Source organism: Hippoglossus stenolepis, chromosome 4 (genome assembly GCF_022539355.2).
Source record: "Hippoglossus stenolepis isolate QCI-W04-F060 chromosome 4, HSTE1.2, whole genome shotgun sequence".
NCBI lineage: Eukaryota > Metazoa > Chordata > Actinopteri > Pleuronectiformes > Pleuronectidae > Hippoglossus > Hippoglossus stenolepis.
In genome coordinates this window covers 10,427,444-10,448,939 of record NC_061486.1, presented here as the reverse complement: position 1 = coordinate 10,448,939, position 21,496 = coordinate 10,427,444, and the positions used below count along the sequence as shown (strand labels likewise).

Genomic DNA, 21,496 nt, shown 5'->3' with positions numbered 1-21,496 from the left:
TCAATATTGCTCCTTCCTCACAGTCCGCACAGTGTGTCCGACAGGGGGCGCTGTTTGCTTGGACACAACACAAGGCACCTGGGCGTTATATCAGCGTGAACGCGCTCAATCAACGAGCACATCCCCCTCAGTGTGTCCGCTCCTGCAGCGTCTGTCTCCGGGTAACTTTTCTAACGCTCCCACGTTAACGGAACAAAACACCAAACTTCCACAAAGACTTTCTTCCATCTTTAATTTTTTTATACAAGCGTCCATTGGAGGAGGAGGAAGTTGCGGGTGTGTGATGGGTTAACGGCGGAAGGCCTCACCTGTAGTGCGCGTCACCCGTGGTCCCGCCGCCATCCCTGAGGAGCAGTTGCCGCCGCTAGACGCGCCTCCCCGGCTCGGTCACATCCTCCCGCCCCGCCGCTCCATCACCACCACCACCTCCACCACCACCACCGCCGCCGCTCTCACCCAGAGGAAGACCGGAGGAACAGGAGCGGAACACGGGGAACCATGAAGGACCGCATGCAAGAACTTCGACACGTAAGTAGAAAACACGCAGCTGCTCCGTGGACGCATGTTGTTCCATTGGTGTGTGTCCAGGAAGCAGAGGTGCAGCTGATGGAGCAACAGTTGTGACTCTCCGGGGTTTTTTATCACCGGCAGCAGCTGCTGAGATTCACCGTGCGTGTGAGCGCGAGCGAAAACCCAGAGATTCCACAGGTTTAATCCAAGTTAAAGTCATTTTCTGCCGCTGAATAACCACCGACATGATTTATGTGCTTACAGGTGGGCTCAGCTTTTCTCTATCGCACTTTTCCTTTAATGGCATTTTACTTGAATTAAAGTGTCATTCAGTTTTATTTTATTAATATGAACACGTTTTCTGTAATTTTTCAGAATTTAAAACCCATCCAGAGAACGTTAGATTGCTAATAGTGAGGAAATATGTCACCAGTAAATGAATTTGTGTGTGTGTGTGTGTGTGTGTGTGTGTGTGTGTGTGTGTGTGTGTGTGTGTGTGTGTGTGTGTGTGTGTGTGTGTGTGTGTGTGTGTGTGTGTGTGTGTGTGTGTGTGTGTGTGTCGTTGGATCGATCTGGGCTGAACTATTGGTGTGGGATTGGAAATCGGTCCCAGCTCGCCCATTTAACCTTTTAAGATGTCTTTCTATATATAAAATGTAATCATTACCCGCTCCAAGCACAATGGTTTGTCCCTTTCCAACATCTGTGTTGTGCACGTGCAGAGAGAAGAGGGGGTTCATCCTGACACAAATTAATCACCTTTTCCAATCCTACATTTGTAAATGAAAATAAAGACTTGGATTATTTGGATTTTAAATGTAAACCTTGTGACAGTTGGAATGATCACGAATATGCAGTATAACATACTTAGATTATGGGATAAAATGAGACCAGGAGGATACATTACTGATTAGATTAATGGAAGAGGAGATTGAATAATATCCTTCGTTGTGTGTGTGTGTGTGTGTGTGTGTGTGTGTGTGTGTGTGTGTGTGTGTGTGTGTGTGTGTGTGTGTGTGTGTGGTGTTAAAGTGGCCATTGTCAGAACTGGGTAATTGGCAGTTAAGCTGAGGACATAGAGGGGGAAACAATTTACGACTCCTCAGTTTTCAGGGCAGATCCTGCTATGAATTGGCCTCAAGGGAAACAACCCAGCGTTGCCAATTGTGTGCGTGTGTGTGTTCGTTCAGGAGGAGAGGCGTGTCTCCAGGCTGCCATGCTACAGAGAAATAGCCTAAATCTTCCTCATCAGCTTCAGTGAGAAACAGTCAAACCAATATTCAGCCCAAGCGGTTGGAGCAGACAGAAATTATACGTCAGCTGCCGATTCTATTTTCTTTTACGATTCTTGATCTTATCTTTCCCGTCTGAGAAAAGGCAGCTGGATTAGTGTGGAGCTGCACCATTTTCAGACAATCGGGACCAAATAAAATTGAAATAAATTGCAAGTCACAGATGTGTGATTTCTCATCAGCACTGGATTAATGTTGTTCCCCTTCTAAAGTTAATACGGCTCATGGAGATTTTTCTGTGGGTCTGAACAGCACAGTGTAGGATGCACGTTCGATTGTGTTGCAGCTCTGGACTAGAGCTGCAAGTAATTATTATTTTTAATACTGATTCATCCGTCAAATATCGTAAATCAACTGTATAGGGAAAATAGCAAGGACCCGAGATCACATCTTTAACCATCTTGCTTGTCTGACCAGTAGCACAAATCTTAATATATTTAATTTCTCCTAAAATGACCAGACCCCATTTTCAAGACATTTTCCAAAGTTCATGTCTGAAAACCTTTACTGAGACGTCATCTAGAACACTACAGCTGATGGCATGAACCCACATCTCGCTGCTTCCACATTCCCTCACTGGGCTGCTATTGTTCCTTACATGCTGAATTTTAAGCGGGAAAAGCTGACGGCTGTTATGGAAATATTGTCATTATACATTTTGAATAAATTTCTTTTGGCAGGTCTGTGCAGTTGCTGAGTTGGTGCTTCATTATGTTATAGTTTTCTTTGTTTTGAGAACATATGAGGTTTGTCCCTCTCCAGGAGGTGTGTCCTTATCATGGTGGGGAGCTGGGTATGTTGCCAGGGAAACAGCTCTTGGTAGGGTCTCCCATGAGGAGGAGAGTGGTCCGTTGTGAGTGGCAAAACTAAAAAGCAGTTCAAAGATGCGAGTGGCAGAGGTAAGGAGAATGTGCAGGTTAGCGTGCTGGTGGCTCAATCTGCATTCATGTGGCCCTACGTGGGTCTCAGCCTGAGGAATATGTTGAATACCCTCGGGAGGCACTAGAGGTTGTGGCAGTGGAAACAGACAACTGAGCTCTCTCTCTAGCCACCACACCTGCAGCACATTAGTGAATGGAAATAAACCGGATGATGGACTTTGTTGTGTTGCTTCGTAAAGACTCGTGTCTACTTTCAAAGTAAAGCTATCCCTGCAGGATGTATTCTGTGTCTCCCAGCTCACTGTTGATGGTCACATTTGGGTTGCAAATCAGCGAAGAGCTGGAAACATAATAGGAGATTTCACTTAAACCATTTTAGACATGAACTCCAGAAAATGTTCAGACAATTGGGTCAGGACTTTCTTTAGAGTTTGCCTTTCACATTTAGATAATGCAGTAGTTCAGACACATTCACAACGTCAGGAAAATCTCAGATGAGAGGAGGTACCAGGGCAAAGCATTCAGCAGGCGGGACGTGATGTGTAATTCCCACTGCACAAATCACATGTTTTTGTTTATAGCACATCGGCCCTTATCACCCAAAGTTCCCGAATCTCGTTGTCTTTCCAAGTTGACATCTACTTAGGCGTCTTCTACATGTATGGCACCTCTTTTTCATCCTGAGATATTTGTATTCTTTTTGTTTTCCAGTATAATCAACACTTCTACTCACTCGCTGTGAATCCTCCAGATAATATACTGTATTCTCACATGAGCTCACTCTGACATTATCTGGAGTTTTGACTGGGGGTCTGGCAGGAAAGACTCAAGCGATTGTCGGTAACAACTGTCATTTACGGTCCCCTTTGGGTACATCAGGAGTAGGGTGCATGTCGGAAAGCAGCTCTATAAATGGACTCCAATTCTCAATATGCTGGATTCCAGACTTTTTATAACAGGCAGATAATGTGGTTTGGGATCAGACTTTTCATATTTATTTTATATGAAGGCAGGTCAAATTAAATATTAGATATGACATAAGCCTGCATTTTCATATGTACAAACCAAACATGGGTGCAGCAAAAGTGAAGAGAACTGAGCTCCTGCAGATTTCACTGCTGCTGTGTCTTTTCATGTGTTTTGGTAGAGTCACACTGCAGGTTTACTCACCCATGTGCTCATGTGTCGTTTTGGCAGGAAATTGAGTTTTGCTCATATTTGTGCGAGGGCGCAGGTTCTGCTCCAGCGTCGCCCATATGCACATAAACCCACTTTATGAGCTCAACACCTGCCCATGACTCTGTTCTCCCAACAGCTCATTAGCCTGCTGCCTGAAGCTGCCAGTCTCAATAACTAAAACGGGCGTACGGCCTCTCGCCTCCCCTCCCCTCGTCCCATCACTCCCAGTCGGCCCAGATGTGATTTAGTGACAGATGGCGGCAGATATGATGCTTTTGTCAGCCGTCTTGAGCTCTGAAACCTGAGGGGGAAACACGCTGCTGTGGCTTTTACAGATTTCACACACCCACAAGGACTGTTACCAATCAGACGTGATTGTTTATCGTTTTGCTGCAGTTACTTATTTTTGGCAGGTGTTATGAACGCTTCACCTGTAACAGGTCGTCTCTCTTTAATATCTCCTCGACGGTTTATCAGCTGTTTTTATTTTACTTTAATCTCTCTATTTGATTGACTATATTTGCCTCTTTTCTCATCTCTGTCTCTTTAATAAATACTTTTTTTTTTCTATGATTGGCTCTGTAGTGGTGAGTTCCTCCATATTGCTCTTTGCTCTTTTCCTATCAGTGATTTATCAGATGGGTTCCTGTCCTCCCCTACACTTTTTCCGCTCCTCTCTTCCTCCTGTTTTCTCTGCGCAGCTTTGTTGGTCAGTGTCAGTATTGGTTCAGTGTGTGTGTGTGTGCGCACTAACCTGTGTCACTACCAACTTGGCATTAGAGTGACACATTAACTAATAGGAGGGATGTGGCACACTCAGAGGCCGTGTGTGGGTCTTTGGCTCTTTTAGTTCTCCATTCATCTTTTCATTACCCCTCCTCTTTCACATCCATCTCCTCTTTATTGCGCAATTTCTTTACCTCTTATTCTTCTGTCCTTAACCTGATCTTGGCTATTGACATTTCCTCAGTGACACAAACAGTAGCGAGGACAAAGAGCCACTTTGCTTGCTATTGAAGAGAACACTGATCGTACAGGGTCAGAGGTTTTATTTGTCCTTGTTCAAAGGCCTCTGTAAGCTCAGGGATCTGTTGTGGGGAAAAAAATGGCTACTCACTGATCCTGACCCACAGATGAGCCTTATCCTATCTATATGGAGGGATAAAGTAGCAGTAAAATGCATTGTCATCGTCCTGTATCGTCGCCATGAGAAAGGTGCACATTTACATACAGATAAAGACATTATGCATCAACACATAGAGGCTGCATAATTGCATAAATAAACCATGAAATGAGTGTGACCGATCTGGCTTTTCACCAGGGACTTGTCTGTCTCAGCAAATGAGGTGACAGTTGTAATGATATCCAATATCTGTTGGCTGCTTGTTGTTATTTTTGAAATGTGTGAATTGAACACAACATCCTCATCCATAACAATCAAAGCATGCAACTAGGATGACACTCAGAAGAGTTCATACCTCCGCCAGGGCCCAACATTCCCCTAAAATTGAAATCAAGCTGCACCAAATTGCACTCATTTAGAGATGTCAGTCCCCTATGCTGAATCTAGCAATGTTCTTCACAAAAAAAATCCTCATTCTGCTTTCACACCAAATGCAAAAAGTGAAATTTTGGCGTTGCGTTATTTGCAGGAATTTGGCTGCAGGTTCATTTGTGCTTACTTGCAGTCCTCGTGTGAGCAGTGCCAGTACAGGAGTACTTGAGTTCAAATGTTTCATCTCCACATCCATCGTGGTAATGTGTCCTCAAGTCTTTGCGAATACTTGCTTACAAACAATCAAACATACAATCCAACCCACAAACAAACGGACAGGTGCCAAAACATAACCTCCTTGGCAGAAGTAATACGCTCTTATATTCATTGTTGTTTTTGAGTTTTCTATCTTAGATAATTCCTACATTAGAGATCTTCAACATATTATTGTGAGTCTCATTCATTTTAATTCTGCTGTATGACAGATTGGTTGTTGTGATGCGGGTAAAATCTTGTTTACTTCTCATAAACAACAGCAGCTCCCAAAGCTGATGGAGATCCTAAAAATAAATAATGACGGTTCTGTAATCAAACCTCCCCATCTGTTGTGGGAGAATTAGCTTCAGGTCATTTTTGTTGCAGATGCTAAAATTGAATTTATAATGTGCCGACCTTCCCTCTCACATCATCTCTTAATTGATGGCAGCGGAGTGGATCTGTAGCAGCAAAGGCAATGCCTTCTATCACAGATTCCTGTGGGAGATTAGGACCTTTAAACATAATTTGCAACCAAATGAACTGTCATTGACCTCATTAGGGCCTAAGCAGCTCTGTCTGTCTTTCTTTGGTGGTAATATTTTAGAGTACTAATGTAAATCTTTCCATCATGAGGTTAAAGAAGCACTTATGACTTAACAAGCCGTCCAAACTAAACAACAAAAGACATAATTTGCCATCAGTTGTCCCCAGACTGACGTGTATATATTAACATTTTCTGATCTGTCCTGCAGCCATTTGCTGACATGACTGATGCTGTTGTTCTTGTTGGGAAGACTGTCTCCGTTTAACAGTTTCTCTGAAAAGATTTTGCCATGGCAACCACTGCAAAAGAAGAAATACTGAGTTGATTTGTCAACTGACGAACATTAACTTGTAGAAACTTTGGTAATTGCTTAAGGTATTTTTCAAGCAAAAACATTCCCAGTTTAATTTTCTGCTTTTCTTTGTCATATGTGATAGAAAACTGAAAACCTCAAAGTTCTGATGGTCAAACAAAACAATATGACGAGCTTTAGGAAATTGTACTGACAACTTTTTTACTATTTTCTGACATTTTAGATAGAGATGTTCCGACATTTTTCCCTTCCTGATACAGATTCTTATACCTGGACTTATGTGTTTGTCTGATAGAGGGTATCGATCCAATACCAATGCTTACATGTAAGCATATATAATAACTTGTATATATACAGATATTAATATAACCATGATTTTAACAGCTGTATGCTACAAATCCTGCATAGAAGTGATGATTGCTGTCATTGTTGTGTGGCTTATTGCTGGTCTTGCAATTGGCGTCTAGTGCCACTGCTCTAAATTGAAGTCGGTACATGTACATGTTGCCGTTTCACATCTGGGACTTTACACAGTGTTAAATATTGACATTATGACATTTTAGCTAGATTGGCTAACGCTATATTACCGGAAATCACTGCTTCCTCACTGCTCTAAAGACAATACTTGCCAATGGCAGTATAGTGCATCTGCTGTTTTGCAGTGGCGAAGAATAAGTGATATCCAGGAAAAGAAAATTGCTGTTTTATCTAATATACTTTAAAGATGTGGTATCAGATCAGTACATTGAATTTTGTACTCGCCTGGAATTTTCTGCAGTACTGGAGGCATTTCCAATACTGGTATCGGAGCATCTCTAACGAACAAAAAAAAAGAATTCAATAATAAGTCTTTAGTTTGACATGTTTATGTATTTGAAAATATTCTATCTCTGCCTCTTTCCAAATTAGTTTTCTGATATTTCTCTTGGCTTTTCTCTGCACTTCCCGTCCATTTGCTCTTTCTTCTCTAATGCTATGCTTCTTTTTCTACACTTCCTATCGTTCCTTGACATCTCTCTCACTCCCGGTCACACCCCCCATATCTGCAATGTAATTGTGTTAGTGGCACATTGGTGCTGTCATAATCCTTCATGGTCAGCGAGTTACAGAGTGAAGCGCTCTGAAAATATTCCACAGGGGGAAGATGGCGAAGAGACTGGGGATGGGCAAAACCACAGCCTATAGCAGTGATGGCAAATCTCTTTTCCCAGCCTGTGATCCGTCATTAAAGTTCAATTGAAGATTTTCTCACCTACTCCTGCAACGCTCAACACTGGTCGACCACCTGCAGCTGCCTGCACACATCCCCAGGGCAGGCAAGTTTGTGTATGAACATCCGCAGCAGCATGTAATTAATAAAATCCTACCCATCGGCCAATTATGTGCTAACAAGCCAAAATGGAAGTAAGCATCCACTAACTAAGTCTGAAAGGTCAGTCTTCTCATCGTCGAAGTCCCCACAGCCGACAGAGTTATCTCTGTGAGAGCTGGCAGCTGCAGACATTTGGATTCTGGCCGGAAATTGATTATTATTGATTTTGTGGAAAAACGTGTTATTATCCCATTGTAAGTAATTATTTAACCTTTAATAGATAGGCGTTTGGTAAATTCTTATTTAATCGTATTTAAATGGCATCACTTTGATGATTAAACTGTTAAAGGTCAGAAAGATGTGAGGAGACCAAAGGGCTGAGAGGGATGAAAGACATAGCAGGGGAAATGGGAGGAGATCAAGTTGTCATTCTAAATATTTGAATACACATGTAGCAGAATTTGATGTTTTTCTAATGACAAACAAAATATAAAAACATCTAAAGTGCAAGTTTTGGTAAATGAATACCGACGCTGTGGTCTTGAAGAAGGATAGTGAGATGGCGAGGAAGAAAAGATGAACGCAAACTGAAAACGTGACCACGGAGAGCGAGACAAAGGTAACCGAGTCCATGTTGTGTGGGCCTTATGTGCTATAAGAATTCAGCAGCGAAGCAGAAGTACGGAGGAAGGCAAGCGAGAGAGAAGGAGGTGAGACAATGACGGACAGGGAGAATGAGAAAGAAAAGGGAGGATGATTAAAGGGGGAGGACATTAAGGAGGATTGTTAGGGAAAGGAAATTGTTGCGCATGCACACAGTTTGACTCGGTGTGGTGGCAGTGCTTCATCTCGTCTCCCACCCACATTCTTCTTCTTTGTGTATCTGATGGACCCTGTGCTCCGTGGGCAGGGCTGATAAAACCACCTTGTTAACCTCGGCCAGACCTGCGTTTTCACTGGAATGGAAAGCAGCTGAGCCTGAGAAACCTGGGTACTTTCTATTTTTAAACAAAATCAACATATGAAATGTCTCACAGACATTTTAACAAGTACAACTACAAGGAGCAGCCTATCGAAGGGCCTAATTAAATCCAATCGAGATGCACCAATTCATGGAGAGACAGAATATAACAACCGTAGCAAAGAATTTTAACATGCTCTTTAAAGAGTGGGGATCGATTTTATTAAATTTTTCTGCGATTTAAATCCAGATAAAACATTTCGGGGAAATTCTGAGCCTGATGATCAGATTAAGTTCCGTTTTTCAGTCTGACATTTCTGCTCATGTTTGCTGTTTCCTGTTTAGGACAGCTGTGATGATGTATCCATTCCGCCAGTGTCATTTTTAGGCAATAGGAAATTTTAGCAACCAATTTAAGAGTAGAAATTTCTTTGAATTGACTTAAATCAACCCTGTACAACAGCATCAGACCTGTTTGAATCACGTGTCTGACATTTTAGCAGCTATTTAGGTGTCTTATCATGTCGTTTTAATAGATCTCTAAATTTGTGGAAATTTATTTCCACATTTCAGGTCTTGGCGGGAAATTATTTGCAGGAAAATGGGACTGGCAATCAGTCAGCCAGCCAGTCAGTCATCCTATACAGTTTGTGTATAACATCCTTTATAGCCGATTCAGTCTTATCTGCGTACTCCATTTATCCCTTCATGGTCATTTTTACCAACTTTCTGTGAATAGTGTAAAGCAGAGGTATTCTATTGAAATTCATAGTTGGGTTTTTTTTCATGGAGCTGTCGGGAACATAATGTCTATGTAAAAGAGTAAATGATTCAGTGCAATAGGCTATATATTGAAATATTAGATGCATTGATGTGTGTGTGTAATCCACAACTGACTGTCAAACAAAGAAAGTATAATACAATATTTGAAGACTGTCTTTTCATCCCTGTCTCTCATCACACCAACTTCAGTAGTAATGCTCCTTGGAATTCACAGATTTGATTGTCTGAGTGGCATCACATGAGATAAAGCCTAAAATTGGTCTGAGTTTCCTGGGCAGCTAAACCAATACAGTAAAGGCAAGAAAATTGCGCCGGTTAAAAAAAAGCAATGCTCTATTTATATGTCTGGGCCCAGATAGGACAGCACCTGAGTCCAGGTTTGGACTGGGAATAGTGTGCTGAACAGTAGACATTGCATTTAGATCTGAATTTATGTAATTCCAACACAAATCTATTGGGCAAACAGAATTTATTCTCTCCCCTGTCATCGCTCCCACTGTTAGATGTGCTGTACTTCAGAGCATGAATGTGAACATGTGTACAGACAGCAGGGAAGCGCGTCTGGAAGGTAATACAGCACATATAGAACATATTTCAGAGTAATAAGAGTATTGATCTGTATTTTAAAGAGCCAGTTATCAGCAGGGGAGCATTGATCAGCTAGTGCACAATACATTTTATTCCAGCTGAAAAGCATTGGCTGAAATTCATGCTAATGCTCTGAATCAAAGACGGAGACTTGTTGATTTTCCTTGAAGGTTGCTCTTGTTGCTGAGCAAGAACAGTAATGCCAAAGGAACCCCACGAGTTTTGCATTTGCCTTGTTTCCTTTTGGCTCAATCTTATCACTTCCTTTGTCCTCTCGTCACCCACACTTCTCGCTGGTTGTGTAATAGTCCTGTCTCGATAGCACCACACTGACTCCTGCTCTGCCATCAGTCGCTCTTTCACTACGACAGTTATTCAGTGAGGTGGCCTGAGGGGCAATCAGTCAGTGAGGCCGGTGTGTTGTTTTGTGGCTTTGCTTTGCCTTTTTCTCACAACCACAATATGATGGAAAATTAAATCCTGGCTGCATACGAAGTTACACAATCATTCAGGAGTTACGGAAATATTATAATTCACACTCTGGACCCTTGTATTGATTGTTGTGCTGATCTATTGTATTTTCAGTTAAACCCCTGCATTCATAAGAAGTCTGGCCACGAGGCCTAACGCTGGAGATTTTCTGTGTGATTTGCTGTCGGCTGTTTTCCCGCATAGACTGTAGATCTCTTGGCGTGTAGGTGGTGAATGTCCTGGGGGCTTTAGAATGGGAGCAGGTGAAGACACAGCCATGCCTATTTTTATAAGTGGGGTTGTGTGCATGTGTGTTGTCTTTGTGTCTCTTTGTGAGGACCAGTTTGAGCTTTGAACAGTGAGAATGACGACATTTATAAACAGGAATGACTTGGTTTTCATTTGAGATACATTGTCAAACCCTGGAGACTAAAACTGATGCACAAATTGTACAAATACACTGGAGCTGAATGGAAATGTGTTTGTCCCTCTAACTATGTGCTATGTGTCACTCATACTGGATCAAGACTTTTCTGCCGTTTATATTATTTATGAAAACCGTTCCCCGTGAAATCTGAATACTCTTCGAGTATCCAAGAGTATCGAGTATCCAAGACTATTATTCTGGAAAAAAAGTTGTTTAAATCTTTTGAATCTAATGTTTCAATTCTATTAGCACCACGGAATCTAATTTTCCATCCATGTTATTTGGGTGGCATTGGAGTTTATTTTTCTAGAGCAGGGATATAAAAAATTCTGAGTTCCAGATAGAGAGCATTTTGACAATAGTCTAAATTAAGTTTCCCCTTTTTCTTCTTTTTGTTAACTCAACCCTTTTCTAACAATTTCAACACACCTGAACAACTGAGCAGCTTTAACACCTGCTTTTCTTTTTCTCTTGAATCCCACCCCCACTTATATTGTTCAGTGACAGAAGTGAGCGCTAGCTTGTCCTGCCAGGATTTTAAATCTAGTATGAAGTGGTGCAGTGTTGTTCCACATTGCTGCTTTTAACAATCACCACAGTCTTTGAACAAATGACACAAACTGTTTTTGGACTGCTTGTTGGAAGAATGAACAAGAATCTGTTTAGTCTTGATTTAAAAAAAAAACTCTGTTGGCACTGTCTCCCTTTCTTTTACACACATTATCAAAATGCTCATAAGAATTCTGAGATTTGATTGGCTGAGTGGCATCACATGAGATGATTTACAATGAATGCAATTGGTCTGTGAGTTTCCTGGGCGGCTAAACCAGTGCTGTATTGTCTCGAGAAGCTGTGCAGGTGACGACGGACACACTGTCAAAATTTGGCAATTCTCAATGATTTATCGGTTATTGGTCCGGACTGCGGTCGACCTATTAGTGACCCCTTTGCTAGAGGTAGGTGAGAAACTGTGTTTTCTAATTTTAAATTAGATTCAGATTGTACACAATGGATGTTGAGAGATGGTAAAGTTCCATTAACTTTTATAATTGAATACATGAAGACCATTTGCGCTGACAGTATACTGTAGCTTTATATCTCTCTCTACCTCTGTATTATTAAGGGAAATGTATCAGAGAGTTCAGAGGTTTTCTAAGTTGTAATTATGACTTTTGATGTTGACATGAACACAATTTATCAGGCAGAACCTGGAATTGACAGTAGTATACTCCACACACATACTCCAGCTTCCTGGAGTATGTGTGTGTATGTGTTCTCTTTACGTCTCTTCTATATTAGCAGATTAATTTACCATATGAGCAGCTTTGCAATTGGAGCATAAGTCAGTCTTTGTTGTTTATATCTTTGTATTTGTCTGCAAAAGGAAACATGAATAAATCTTATATTCAAGTGTGTGTGTGTGTGTGTGTGTGTGTGTGTGTGTGGGCACACATCCATAATGAATGTTGTGTGGCTGTATTATGATAATAAATCTGGTTATGCTCTCTATATTCCTCAGAGCAGCTGACACAAATTTCTGAGTCATTTCTAATGAGACTGCAGGAAGCTGCTTGAATTGGCTGTAGTACAAAGATGCAGGGAAACAGGTCTGCTTTAATATGGAAACACAAAAGGACAATAAAGTCCTGCCCACATGGGTTTCCATCTCTACTTGAACCGTCACTGCTCTTCTCTCCAGTATTCTCAGGTAACAGCGTCTGAATGCATGGTACTTGCAACTGTCTTCCTTCCCTTTTCATTTAAAGATGTAATATGTGACAAACTCTAATTAAAATGTCAAGTAAAGACTTGACCTAAGTGTATCAGAGGCAAATCAACGCCTCCTGTTCACCTCCTATCTGATCGAGCGAGGCGCTAATAAAACATTTGATTCCTGATGCAAATCTGCGGCGTGGCTTCATGTGGAGTTAGACTTTGGTGAACTTTGACCTGCCATATGTGACTGTTCCCTAACCTGACTCTTTATACATCAGCACAGTCTGCATCCTCTTATTGCACATACACTGCCACAGCTTTCAGTAACTGTTGTGCTGCCCTGCTTCTCCTCCTCGTCTTTCCATGCTGACATGAGCCAGCGCAACTAAAAGTCTGGTTTATCTCTCGCTCCCTCTGTCCTGGACAATATTTCCTCCTCCTCCTGTTTACACTGGATGTGCAGACAATGCCTTTTGTCTTCATGGAGCGACTCCCTGCTGGCACAGTGCCTAGAACAACTCTATAATCTAATAAACGGCATAATCAGGCCACTACTCCTGCCGGGGTGTTTTAACCCGAGTGTGAGCCCCAGGGGCTGAGTGCATCGGAGGGTTGTGGCCGTAATGGGGGCCAGCTTGTATACGGCTTGTTCTCGCTGTGTGTTGACCATGTGTTATATATTATCACTGTGTGCATGTATGTTTGTGTGTCTAGCTCAGAGCATGTGCTGTGTGTGGAGTCCAAGACTGTAGGCTGAGTCAAGACTGCAGCGATAAAGGCCTCTCTCAGCCCCCTTGTGGCTCAGCAGGAGCTTCAGATCTGTGTGGGAGTTGGAGGTTTGAGGTGCAGCGCTCAGTCTTCTCTCCTCCTGACCACTCAAAGTAAAACCAGACCAAAGCCCTCCTCTCACTGCAGGGGATGCAGCATCTCTCCATGGAGTCTGAAACACTACGGGTGATCTGGGAGCTTATTCTGATTCCCCGCTTGTCCTCCTCCTCCTCCACCACCTCCTGCTGCTGCTGCTGCTGCCGCCTCTTTTCTCTCTGCTTCTAATAGTCGGCAGTTCCTCAAATGCACCTCGTTTCCACACCAACACCAAAAATGTATTTATTAATAGCAGTTTTGTTCCTAAATGAGACACCAAGTAAACAACATATTGTGTATCTCATTTATATGCCCAACTGTCACAGTTTAACACTTAATTGTTTTGTACAGAATATTTTTAAGGTTGTCTGATGAAGAGAGCAAAAAACAATCCAGTTTTTGTTGAATTAAATACAGTTTAAGTGGATTTAGATATTAGCAGGATCACAGTGGCTCTCTATTCTTCTCACTTAAATTTGTGCCAGTTGCCGCACCATCTCTTGCTGAAGTCTGTCTTCTCCGACATTCATCTCAAGAACTGGTTTCTCTTCGACTGTTCTTCTGCCCATTTCCTCCACATCTTCTCCCTGCCTCTGCCTCTGTGCCGACACATCACCTGCTACAGCTCCACAGAATTGATTTTGTGTTTGAGAAAACATTGAACATGCAAGAATTGTCTTGTATCCATCATTTTTTGATAAAATAGCAGACACAAATGTAGTTTAATGTTATCGGTTAAATTTGGTAAATTCATTTTATGGCCATGCAAAATCTTAAAAGGAATATTATTCTGGGACTGTCTAATTGTAGATTTTCAATGCATGCAAAAAACCTACGACTCCTCAAAGACATGGTTCTTTTTTGGACATTCAGAAGACGCTGTCTCTTCCCTTACATATATAAACAGCTTTGGTGGTACATAAATTGGCATTTCACATTTGGGAAAATAAATTGAAACATCCGAGAACATGGGATGAATTTCAGGCCCCTTTTCTTCTATCTCTTAAAGAAGGATTACGTGGGTTGACTGGTTAATGTGTCTTGTCAGTGGATCTTTCACACAGCAGACATTTCCACTTGTAGTTGGAGAAGCGCTGCTGTCACTAATAACATTAGTGTCCCAGTAAGACATGACAGTGTGACAGTGAGCCAGCATGCACAGCACTAGAGCCTGAAACTGGAGCAGCTAAATGGTTTTCAGCCATCATTCATTTAATTTTTAATTCTATTTATTATTATTGCTTCTCTCTTCTGTGTTAATATGTTGTCTTTAGTATTGGGAAGATGTAGTTTTCAGAGGTGGCCCGTTATATTGGTTGGCTGATATGAGTCTTTCACAGACATATTGGTATCTACATTCATGTTTGTTGATATGTGCCATTATGAAACCTTTTATTAAACAATGCAGAACATTTGTTTATATTTAACTCTTATTTACAGTAATTTATAATAAAGTTTATGATTAAACTGTAAAATATCAAGCCTCATTTACATTTATTGTCATAAGGGGTTGATAATGACATATTGGGAATTATTGCCAAGTAATATTTGTATATATATCATAAAGACTGCATATGATATCAATATGAAATGTTTTACCCCCTAATATCAGAATCTGCATCAGACTCCAAAACATTGGTCCCTACACCAAAATCAAAACCCAACGATATTCCTGTGATCCAATAATGACATGGATCGATTCTGGGCCTGCTCCCTAATTACCTGTGTCTGCATTAAGCAAACATGTATTGGGCAATGGGCATTACTCTCTGCATTCTCAGAACATCCTATTTACTCTCAGTTCTAAATGTCTGAACAGAAATTGGGAAAAGGGCCTTTGCTTATTCTGCACCTGCGACGTGGAATATATTGCAGAAGGACTTGAAGCTCACCATATTGATCTTACTTTACGCCTTAAAACCGGAATTAAAGAACTGGAGGCAGATTCTATGAGATGTTGCTGTTTTTAACTTATCAGGTTGTGTGTTATGCAATTTTTTTTTTATCTGTGCTATATGTTTTTATCTGTGCTGCTGCCTATCTTGGCCAGGTCTCCCTTGAAAAAGAGATTCTTAATCTTAAATCCTAAATCGTACTTATAACACACAAAGCTTGTTATTATGTCATACATAAAAGTCTTTCCCTGCTTTTGGGACAGGAGAGGATGAAAACTTTACTCCCTCGCTGCAGCACTGATGAGCAAATGGAGCTCATGGGCTGCTAATGGGGAATTGAATTAGTTTGACAGGGGCTAGATGAATGAGATGAGGCCACATGAGATCCCTGCTAATGTAGTGCAATGACTGATATGTGATTAGCAACGAGAACATGTACTTCAGAATGAATCATTGGCTTGATGCCTAAAACTTTGAGAAGTTTTAACTTTATAAGATGAAACAGTTGAACTATAAAGTAGGTATAATGTTTGACAAAATTCTCATTATTTTACAATTCTTTATTTAAATGTCTAGATTAGACCTATGTTATATAGTTTGTTGAGTTATGGTTTGGTGACACTTGCATCATCCAATACAACTGAAGATTTTAGGGACTAATCTTCAGACGTAAAAAAATCAACAGGAAAAAAACTTTACATGTCTCCATACTGCTTGTGTGGTGTCATCCAAGTGTCCGTAAACCCAACATTCATATTCGACTCGAAACGAGGTCATTTACACTGTTTTAAGCCTAAAAGTCCACCAGAAGAGGCTAAGCTAGCAGACGTTAGCATTTCCGACGGTCCCTGAATCCACCTTGTCGGAAGATATCATTGGACATTTAGGCTTTGTGTAAATCACGCCCTTTCGAGTCGAATATGAATGTCGGGGCTTGCGGACACTTTGATGACACCACAGGAGCAGAATGGAGACATGTTATGTGTTTTTTCAGATGTTTTTTTCACGTCTGAGGATTAGTCCCTAATATCTTAAGTTGTATTGGATTCGGCTGCTACACTGTATACCCCTGAAACTCTAGAAGTGTTTTGTGGACTCATACACTTCACCCCCGCCTCCATCGGCATAGGGGTGAGTAGATAATGAGTGAATTTTTTATTTTTGGGTGAACTACCCCTTTAATTCAAGGAAACAGGATGTTTAATTTTGGTTGTTTTGCGTCATGTCCGCTTTCCTCGTGGCTTTGCCCATCTCTGCTTTAACTTCCTGGGCAAACGATGTATGGTGAACTGCTAGCCAGTTGGCAGTTTCTTTTCCTTTCACTGTTTGTATTGGTCACTCGTAACGAATCATGATTACTCATTGCTGTTTGTTGTGTAACATGAACAATACTTGAATACATAACCTCATCCGTGAAGATGAATTGCACCTGAGTTACGTCAGGTAGATTTTCATCGGCAATGGTTGTGAAGACAATAACTCCCATGATCCCACTCAGCTTCAAGACATCAATCAAACTAGGTCTTTTGTTATTATTTTGATTGAGAGACCCCTCAAGGCTGAAGTTTAATATTATGTCTCAATAACAATGATTTCATGATTAACATGTGGTTTTGTGAAATGAAAAAGGGATTTTGTGACATAAGCTCTAACACACTGCCCCAGCCGAAACAGCGGGTTGGGTTTTTTGTTTTTACATAATGGTTTGACGCAATTCAGTCATGGCCAATGTTAATGTAATGCAAATGTCTTGAATTAATTCATTATTTTACTTTTGTCCATTTTATTTAACTCCACATGTTATGTGTTTTTCTAGGGGAAGGAGACGACAGAGGAAGAGGATGAAGTCGCCGTGGGAATGGAGAAAGGCTTTATGGACGAATTCTTTGAACAGGTTTGTTAATCTCAGTCCTGATCTTTCCTTCCTCCTTCTGTCAGTCACTATTCCTTCCATTCACACACTAACAGGTTTATAGCTGTTTATTATCTTGTCATCTAAAATTAAAGTTGAGGTCGTTTGCACACTACATTCTGCCTAGGGGTCAGTCCTTTTCTGACATTGTCTAATCATGTTCATTTTTCAGAGAGCGAGCTGCAATCACTCTCATGCCTTATCTTTTCCCAGGGGAGCATTGGTATGCTTTATAGCTGCTGATGTTGTTGCTGGTGTGGCATGGATCATTATGTGTTTTATTTCATTTCAAAAGCACTTTATTGATTCAACGACACAACAATGTACATTCATAGCTCTCCAGTCTCGCCTCTTGTGCGTGATAGACACTCAAGATTAATGACAGCATTTTTTTTTTGCGAAGAAAATGCTTACATGTCAAGTGTCTTTAGAAGCCATGCATAGCAGAACCAAAGATGAGGACTTGTTTGAGGAAGTTGATATGGCTGAAACCAGCTGTGAGTAGCATCCTCATCACTACCATCTGACCTCAGACATCTTGTAAAATAGAAGTAGTTCTAGACATTGCATTAGAGAGGCTAGTTTGATACGTGTTAAGTGATTTAGTTCTGCCTGCAAAGGATTTATTATATACATTAAAATGGCCCTTCATAGGAAAAAAAGGTTCCCCACCCTCTGTTCTATATGCATGCATGACTGTATCTATATGCATTTATTCAGGACTGAGTTTTCCTGTACATGCTGTGCACTTGCGCTTGGAACACAAACTGAACATCGTCATAGCTCTCAGAGGGGGGGGCCCCAATTTCAGTGTAGTGGCAGTTGACTTCTCCTCCCTAGAGAGATGGAGACCTGCTGTGAATCATCAGCCATATGGAGCTGGTCTGACTTTACTATGTGACATCGTTCTCAGTGAGTAAAGTGGCCTCTGTAATGCCTTTTTAAGAAGCCTGCTTAGTTCATCTCCCACAGCGAGTGGTTTAGAAGTAAAAAGCAGGATAATTCAAAGAAGAGGGCTGAGGTAAACGTTTTTTATTATAATCCATATTAATCAATGTATATTTAAACTCCTATGTCACTGCTATATCACTTATATTTATCAGCTATTCCCTGTGTATATAAAACCTGTGTATACCAATTGATGTACACAGAGTCTTTAACTTTGAAGTATTTAAGTCACAAATGGAACAAAGAGGTTGGTGGGGTGAGGTTGAATTTCATTTGCGAGTTATTAAAAGAGGTCTGACGATCCGCACTTTGATATGTGGGTCGTCAAAGCAACATGGGACCACAAATGCATCATCAAAGTGGCTAAATCATCTGTGACTGAGCTGCAGGTGCATCAATCAATGAAACCCTGTACAGATATTTATTACATCAAGGGGAACCTTTAACAATCAGGGCACCATGTAGAAAATAAAGACAGACATCAACAACAAGAAGCAGCCATCATATATTGTAAATGACCAGCAGGCATGTGATGGAAATACTGAGTATAATATATATGGGTGAAGTTGAGTGAGATGCTGCAATTTTATTTTGCAATTGGCTACAGCCCACAGTAGTCTGTGTTCTGGAGATGAATGAAAGCAGACGAAAGCAGCTAATTCCTCGTAGCTTCATTACACTGGATTCACTCATATGAATTGTGCTAACGCCTGACGGTGGGCGTTCCTGCTGCATGGCGTGATCGTCATATTAGCAACAATAACAGTTTCATGCTTTGGACGCACGTAAATGTAGCCGAGTTTTGTGCTAATGTGCCCTGCCTGCTATTAGTGCATTGCTAAAGAGAAGTGCACAGGAAATAAAATATACAACCAGATTAACACACCAGCTGCCTCCTCTTTCGCATTAACGTGATTTGATTGGCCAGTGCTTGAGTGTTTGTTTAAACATGATTTAATGGGCTGGTTCATCTATTGCCACATGTTTGAGCTTTGAAAGTTTGAGCCCTATTTAACGCACAGAATCCACAATCCAATTAGGTAACACACAACGTCAGCCCATTCCCAGTGAAGCAGTGTTTCAGGTGTGAGTCCAGCGTGAGGGCACGGTCACACAAGCATGAATGCAGGAGAATGACAATTGCTTGCCGAAAGCTGAATGTGGGCACTGCAGGATGTGACGGACACAGAAATCGTGGTTGTTGGATACGCGGTTTTGGGGTTTCAAGAAAATGAACAGGGAAGAACAAAAGATGCTGGCGTTGTTGTTGGTGAGGAGGAGGAGGAGAGGGAGATGGGTAGCTGGCAGGAGGATGTGACAGCCAAAACGTCGTTGAATTAGGGTGTCGCCGGTCATAGTTCACCACGCAGTCACGCTGCAGCTTTGCTATACAAAACATATACTGCATTTTACTTTATTGGAATAGAAGAAGTTGAGGATTCAAAATATATGTAATAGAATTTCTGAAACTAAATTTAAAACATTCATTATTAGATTTTTTAGCCTCAAGGAAATACTGTAGCCAGCAGTCATCTCTCTCACATTTGCCTGTCTGTTCTTCTGCTGCTTCTCGCCTCTGACAAACTGTCTGTATCCATCATAGATATCGAGGCATCTCTTTATCTGTGTGGAATTTCAGGCTGTTACATCTGTCTCAAGTGAGAGAATGTAGAAAAGAGAAAAGTGAAATTCTAAGACGGAGAGCAAATAGTCTGAGACCGAGTCAGAAGCCGCAGGGATCGTGAAAGAGGCAGAGTTTGAAATGGGAGTGATGTGGTTAGAAACTGAGACCAGAGAGAAGGAACGGGTAACAACATGTGATGGAGAGATGGTGATGGGAGAAGATTAAGGGGGCAGAGGGAGTGATGGAGTAATCAGCCTCTAACCCTGACTGGATCCGTTAATTAGGCTTTCAGTGGTGATCTGGGGGGAACGCAGACAGTGGAGAGACGGCTGTAGCCCTCTGTCCTCCACCACAAACATGACTCTCACAGTGCGGCTATTGATTTTATAATGTGTTTGCTCCGGCATTTGTGTGGGGTTGTATGTAGCTGGTCGGTCTCTGGTATTTAAGTATCGTGTACTACACTGTGCCTGTCATCGATCTGTGTGTATTAGTGTAATTGCTTCCGTACCTTTTTATATTTACTTGCTGGTACCTTCTCCATACTTATTCTCTTGTTGAAGTATTTTTACTTGGTTTATTTGGTGTTCACATGTAACATGTTTGTTTTAAAATTTTGTCTTGGTAAAGGAAATTGTTCGCATCAGAAAGGTTCACGACAATAGGAAAATGTCCAGAACATTCAAGCGTGGTGTCTAAGTAGAACATGCAGGAGGCATATACATAAATCCTGTGTTTTTGTTTTATATCATAAGACAAGATGGTGCATTACCCTTGCACAATAAATGTATCCTTTTAACAAGGCATTCACTTTTCAGCCCATCACTCCCCCCGTGGCTCTGTGCCCCTCTCTCCTCGTGTCTGTTTGTCTGAGTGGAAGCAGGTGCACTGGAGTCAGAGCGGCGCCACATCAGCTGCACCCCATCACCGTAATGAAGTCCTTTACAAATACCCAGCTCTGCCTCTACCTCCCTGCCCTATCAAAGCCTCTGCTCCAGTCAGACTGCGGGTAAACTCCGTAGAAACTGTAGATGTCTCACTCGGACATTTGCTGAAAGCAGCTTTAGTCTGCATCTGGGTTCAGGAACTCACCTTAACAATACGATCTGGCTATACTATAACAGCAAAGTCTTTCTCCGACAAACCCTCACCAGCCATGGCGCCATGTTCGGCCAACACAAACTTCTTTCTCGCTTACTGCCCTGATTCCTACAGGAACGTCAATTCTGTTGCTGCTGCTGCTGATGATGCCAATTCCCAGTCTGATCCCATCTCTTCCAGCATCGTCATCGCCATCACTTGGGAGATTGAGTCCGCCAAGCTCAGCAGAACCAACCTGACCAAGAACCACTAATTCCTTTTTGATTGCTTTTAATTTAGTCACTGTGTTGTTTTCAATGTCCCTCTATAGTACCTTGAATCTGCCTCTGTGTATGAAATGTGCTTTATAAATAAATGCCTTGCCTTGTTCATTTGGGATCTGCCTACTCCCATATTCTTTAATGGGTCCACTAAATATACAA

General features: G+C 41.5%; 1 protein-coding gene across 2 annotated transcripts in view; it reads left to right on the top strand.

Moving 5' to 3' along the window:
- Nucleotides 1-87: 87 nt before the first annotated feature.
- Nucleotides 88-21,496, top strand: part of stx1a (syntaxin 1A (brain)) — a 53,242-nt gene continuing 31,833 nt past the window's right edge. The window contains exons 1-2 of one of the 2 annotated variants that reach the window (XR_004695195.2): nt 88-528; nt 17,306-17,383. Coding sequence is in view for 1 of the 2 variants with exons in the window: in XM_035154768.2 (XP_035010659.1) it covers nt 499-528; nt 17,306-17,383 (108 nt within the window). In the remaining variant the exon portion in view is untranslated. The remainder of the gene's footprint in view (nt 529-17,305; nt 17,384-21,496) is intronic. The other variant, XM_035154768.2, reaches the window with a different exon arrangement.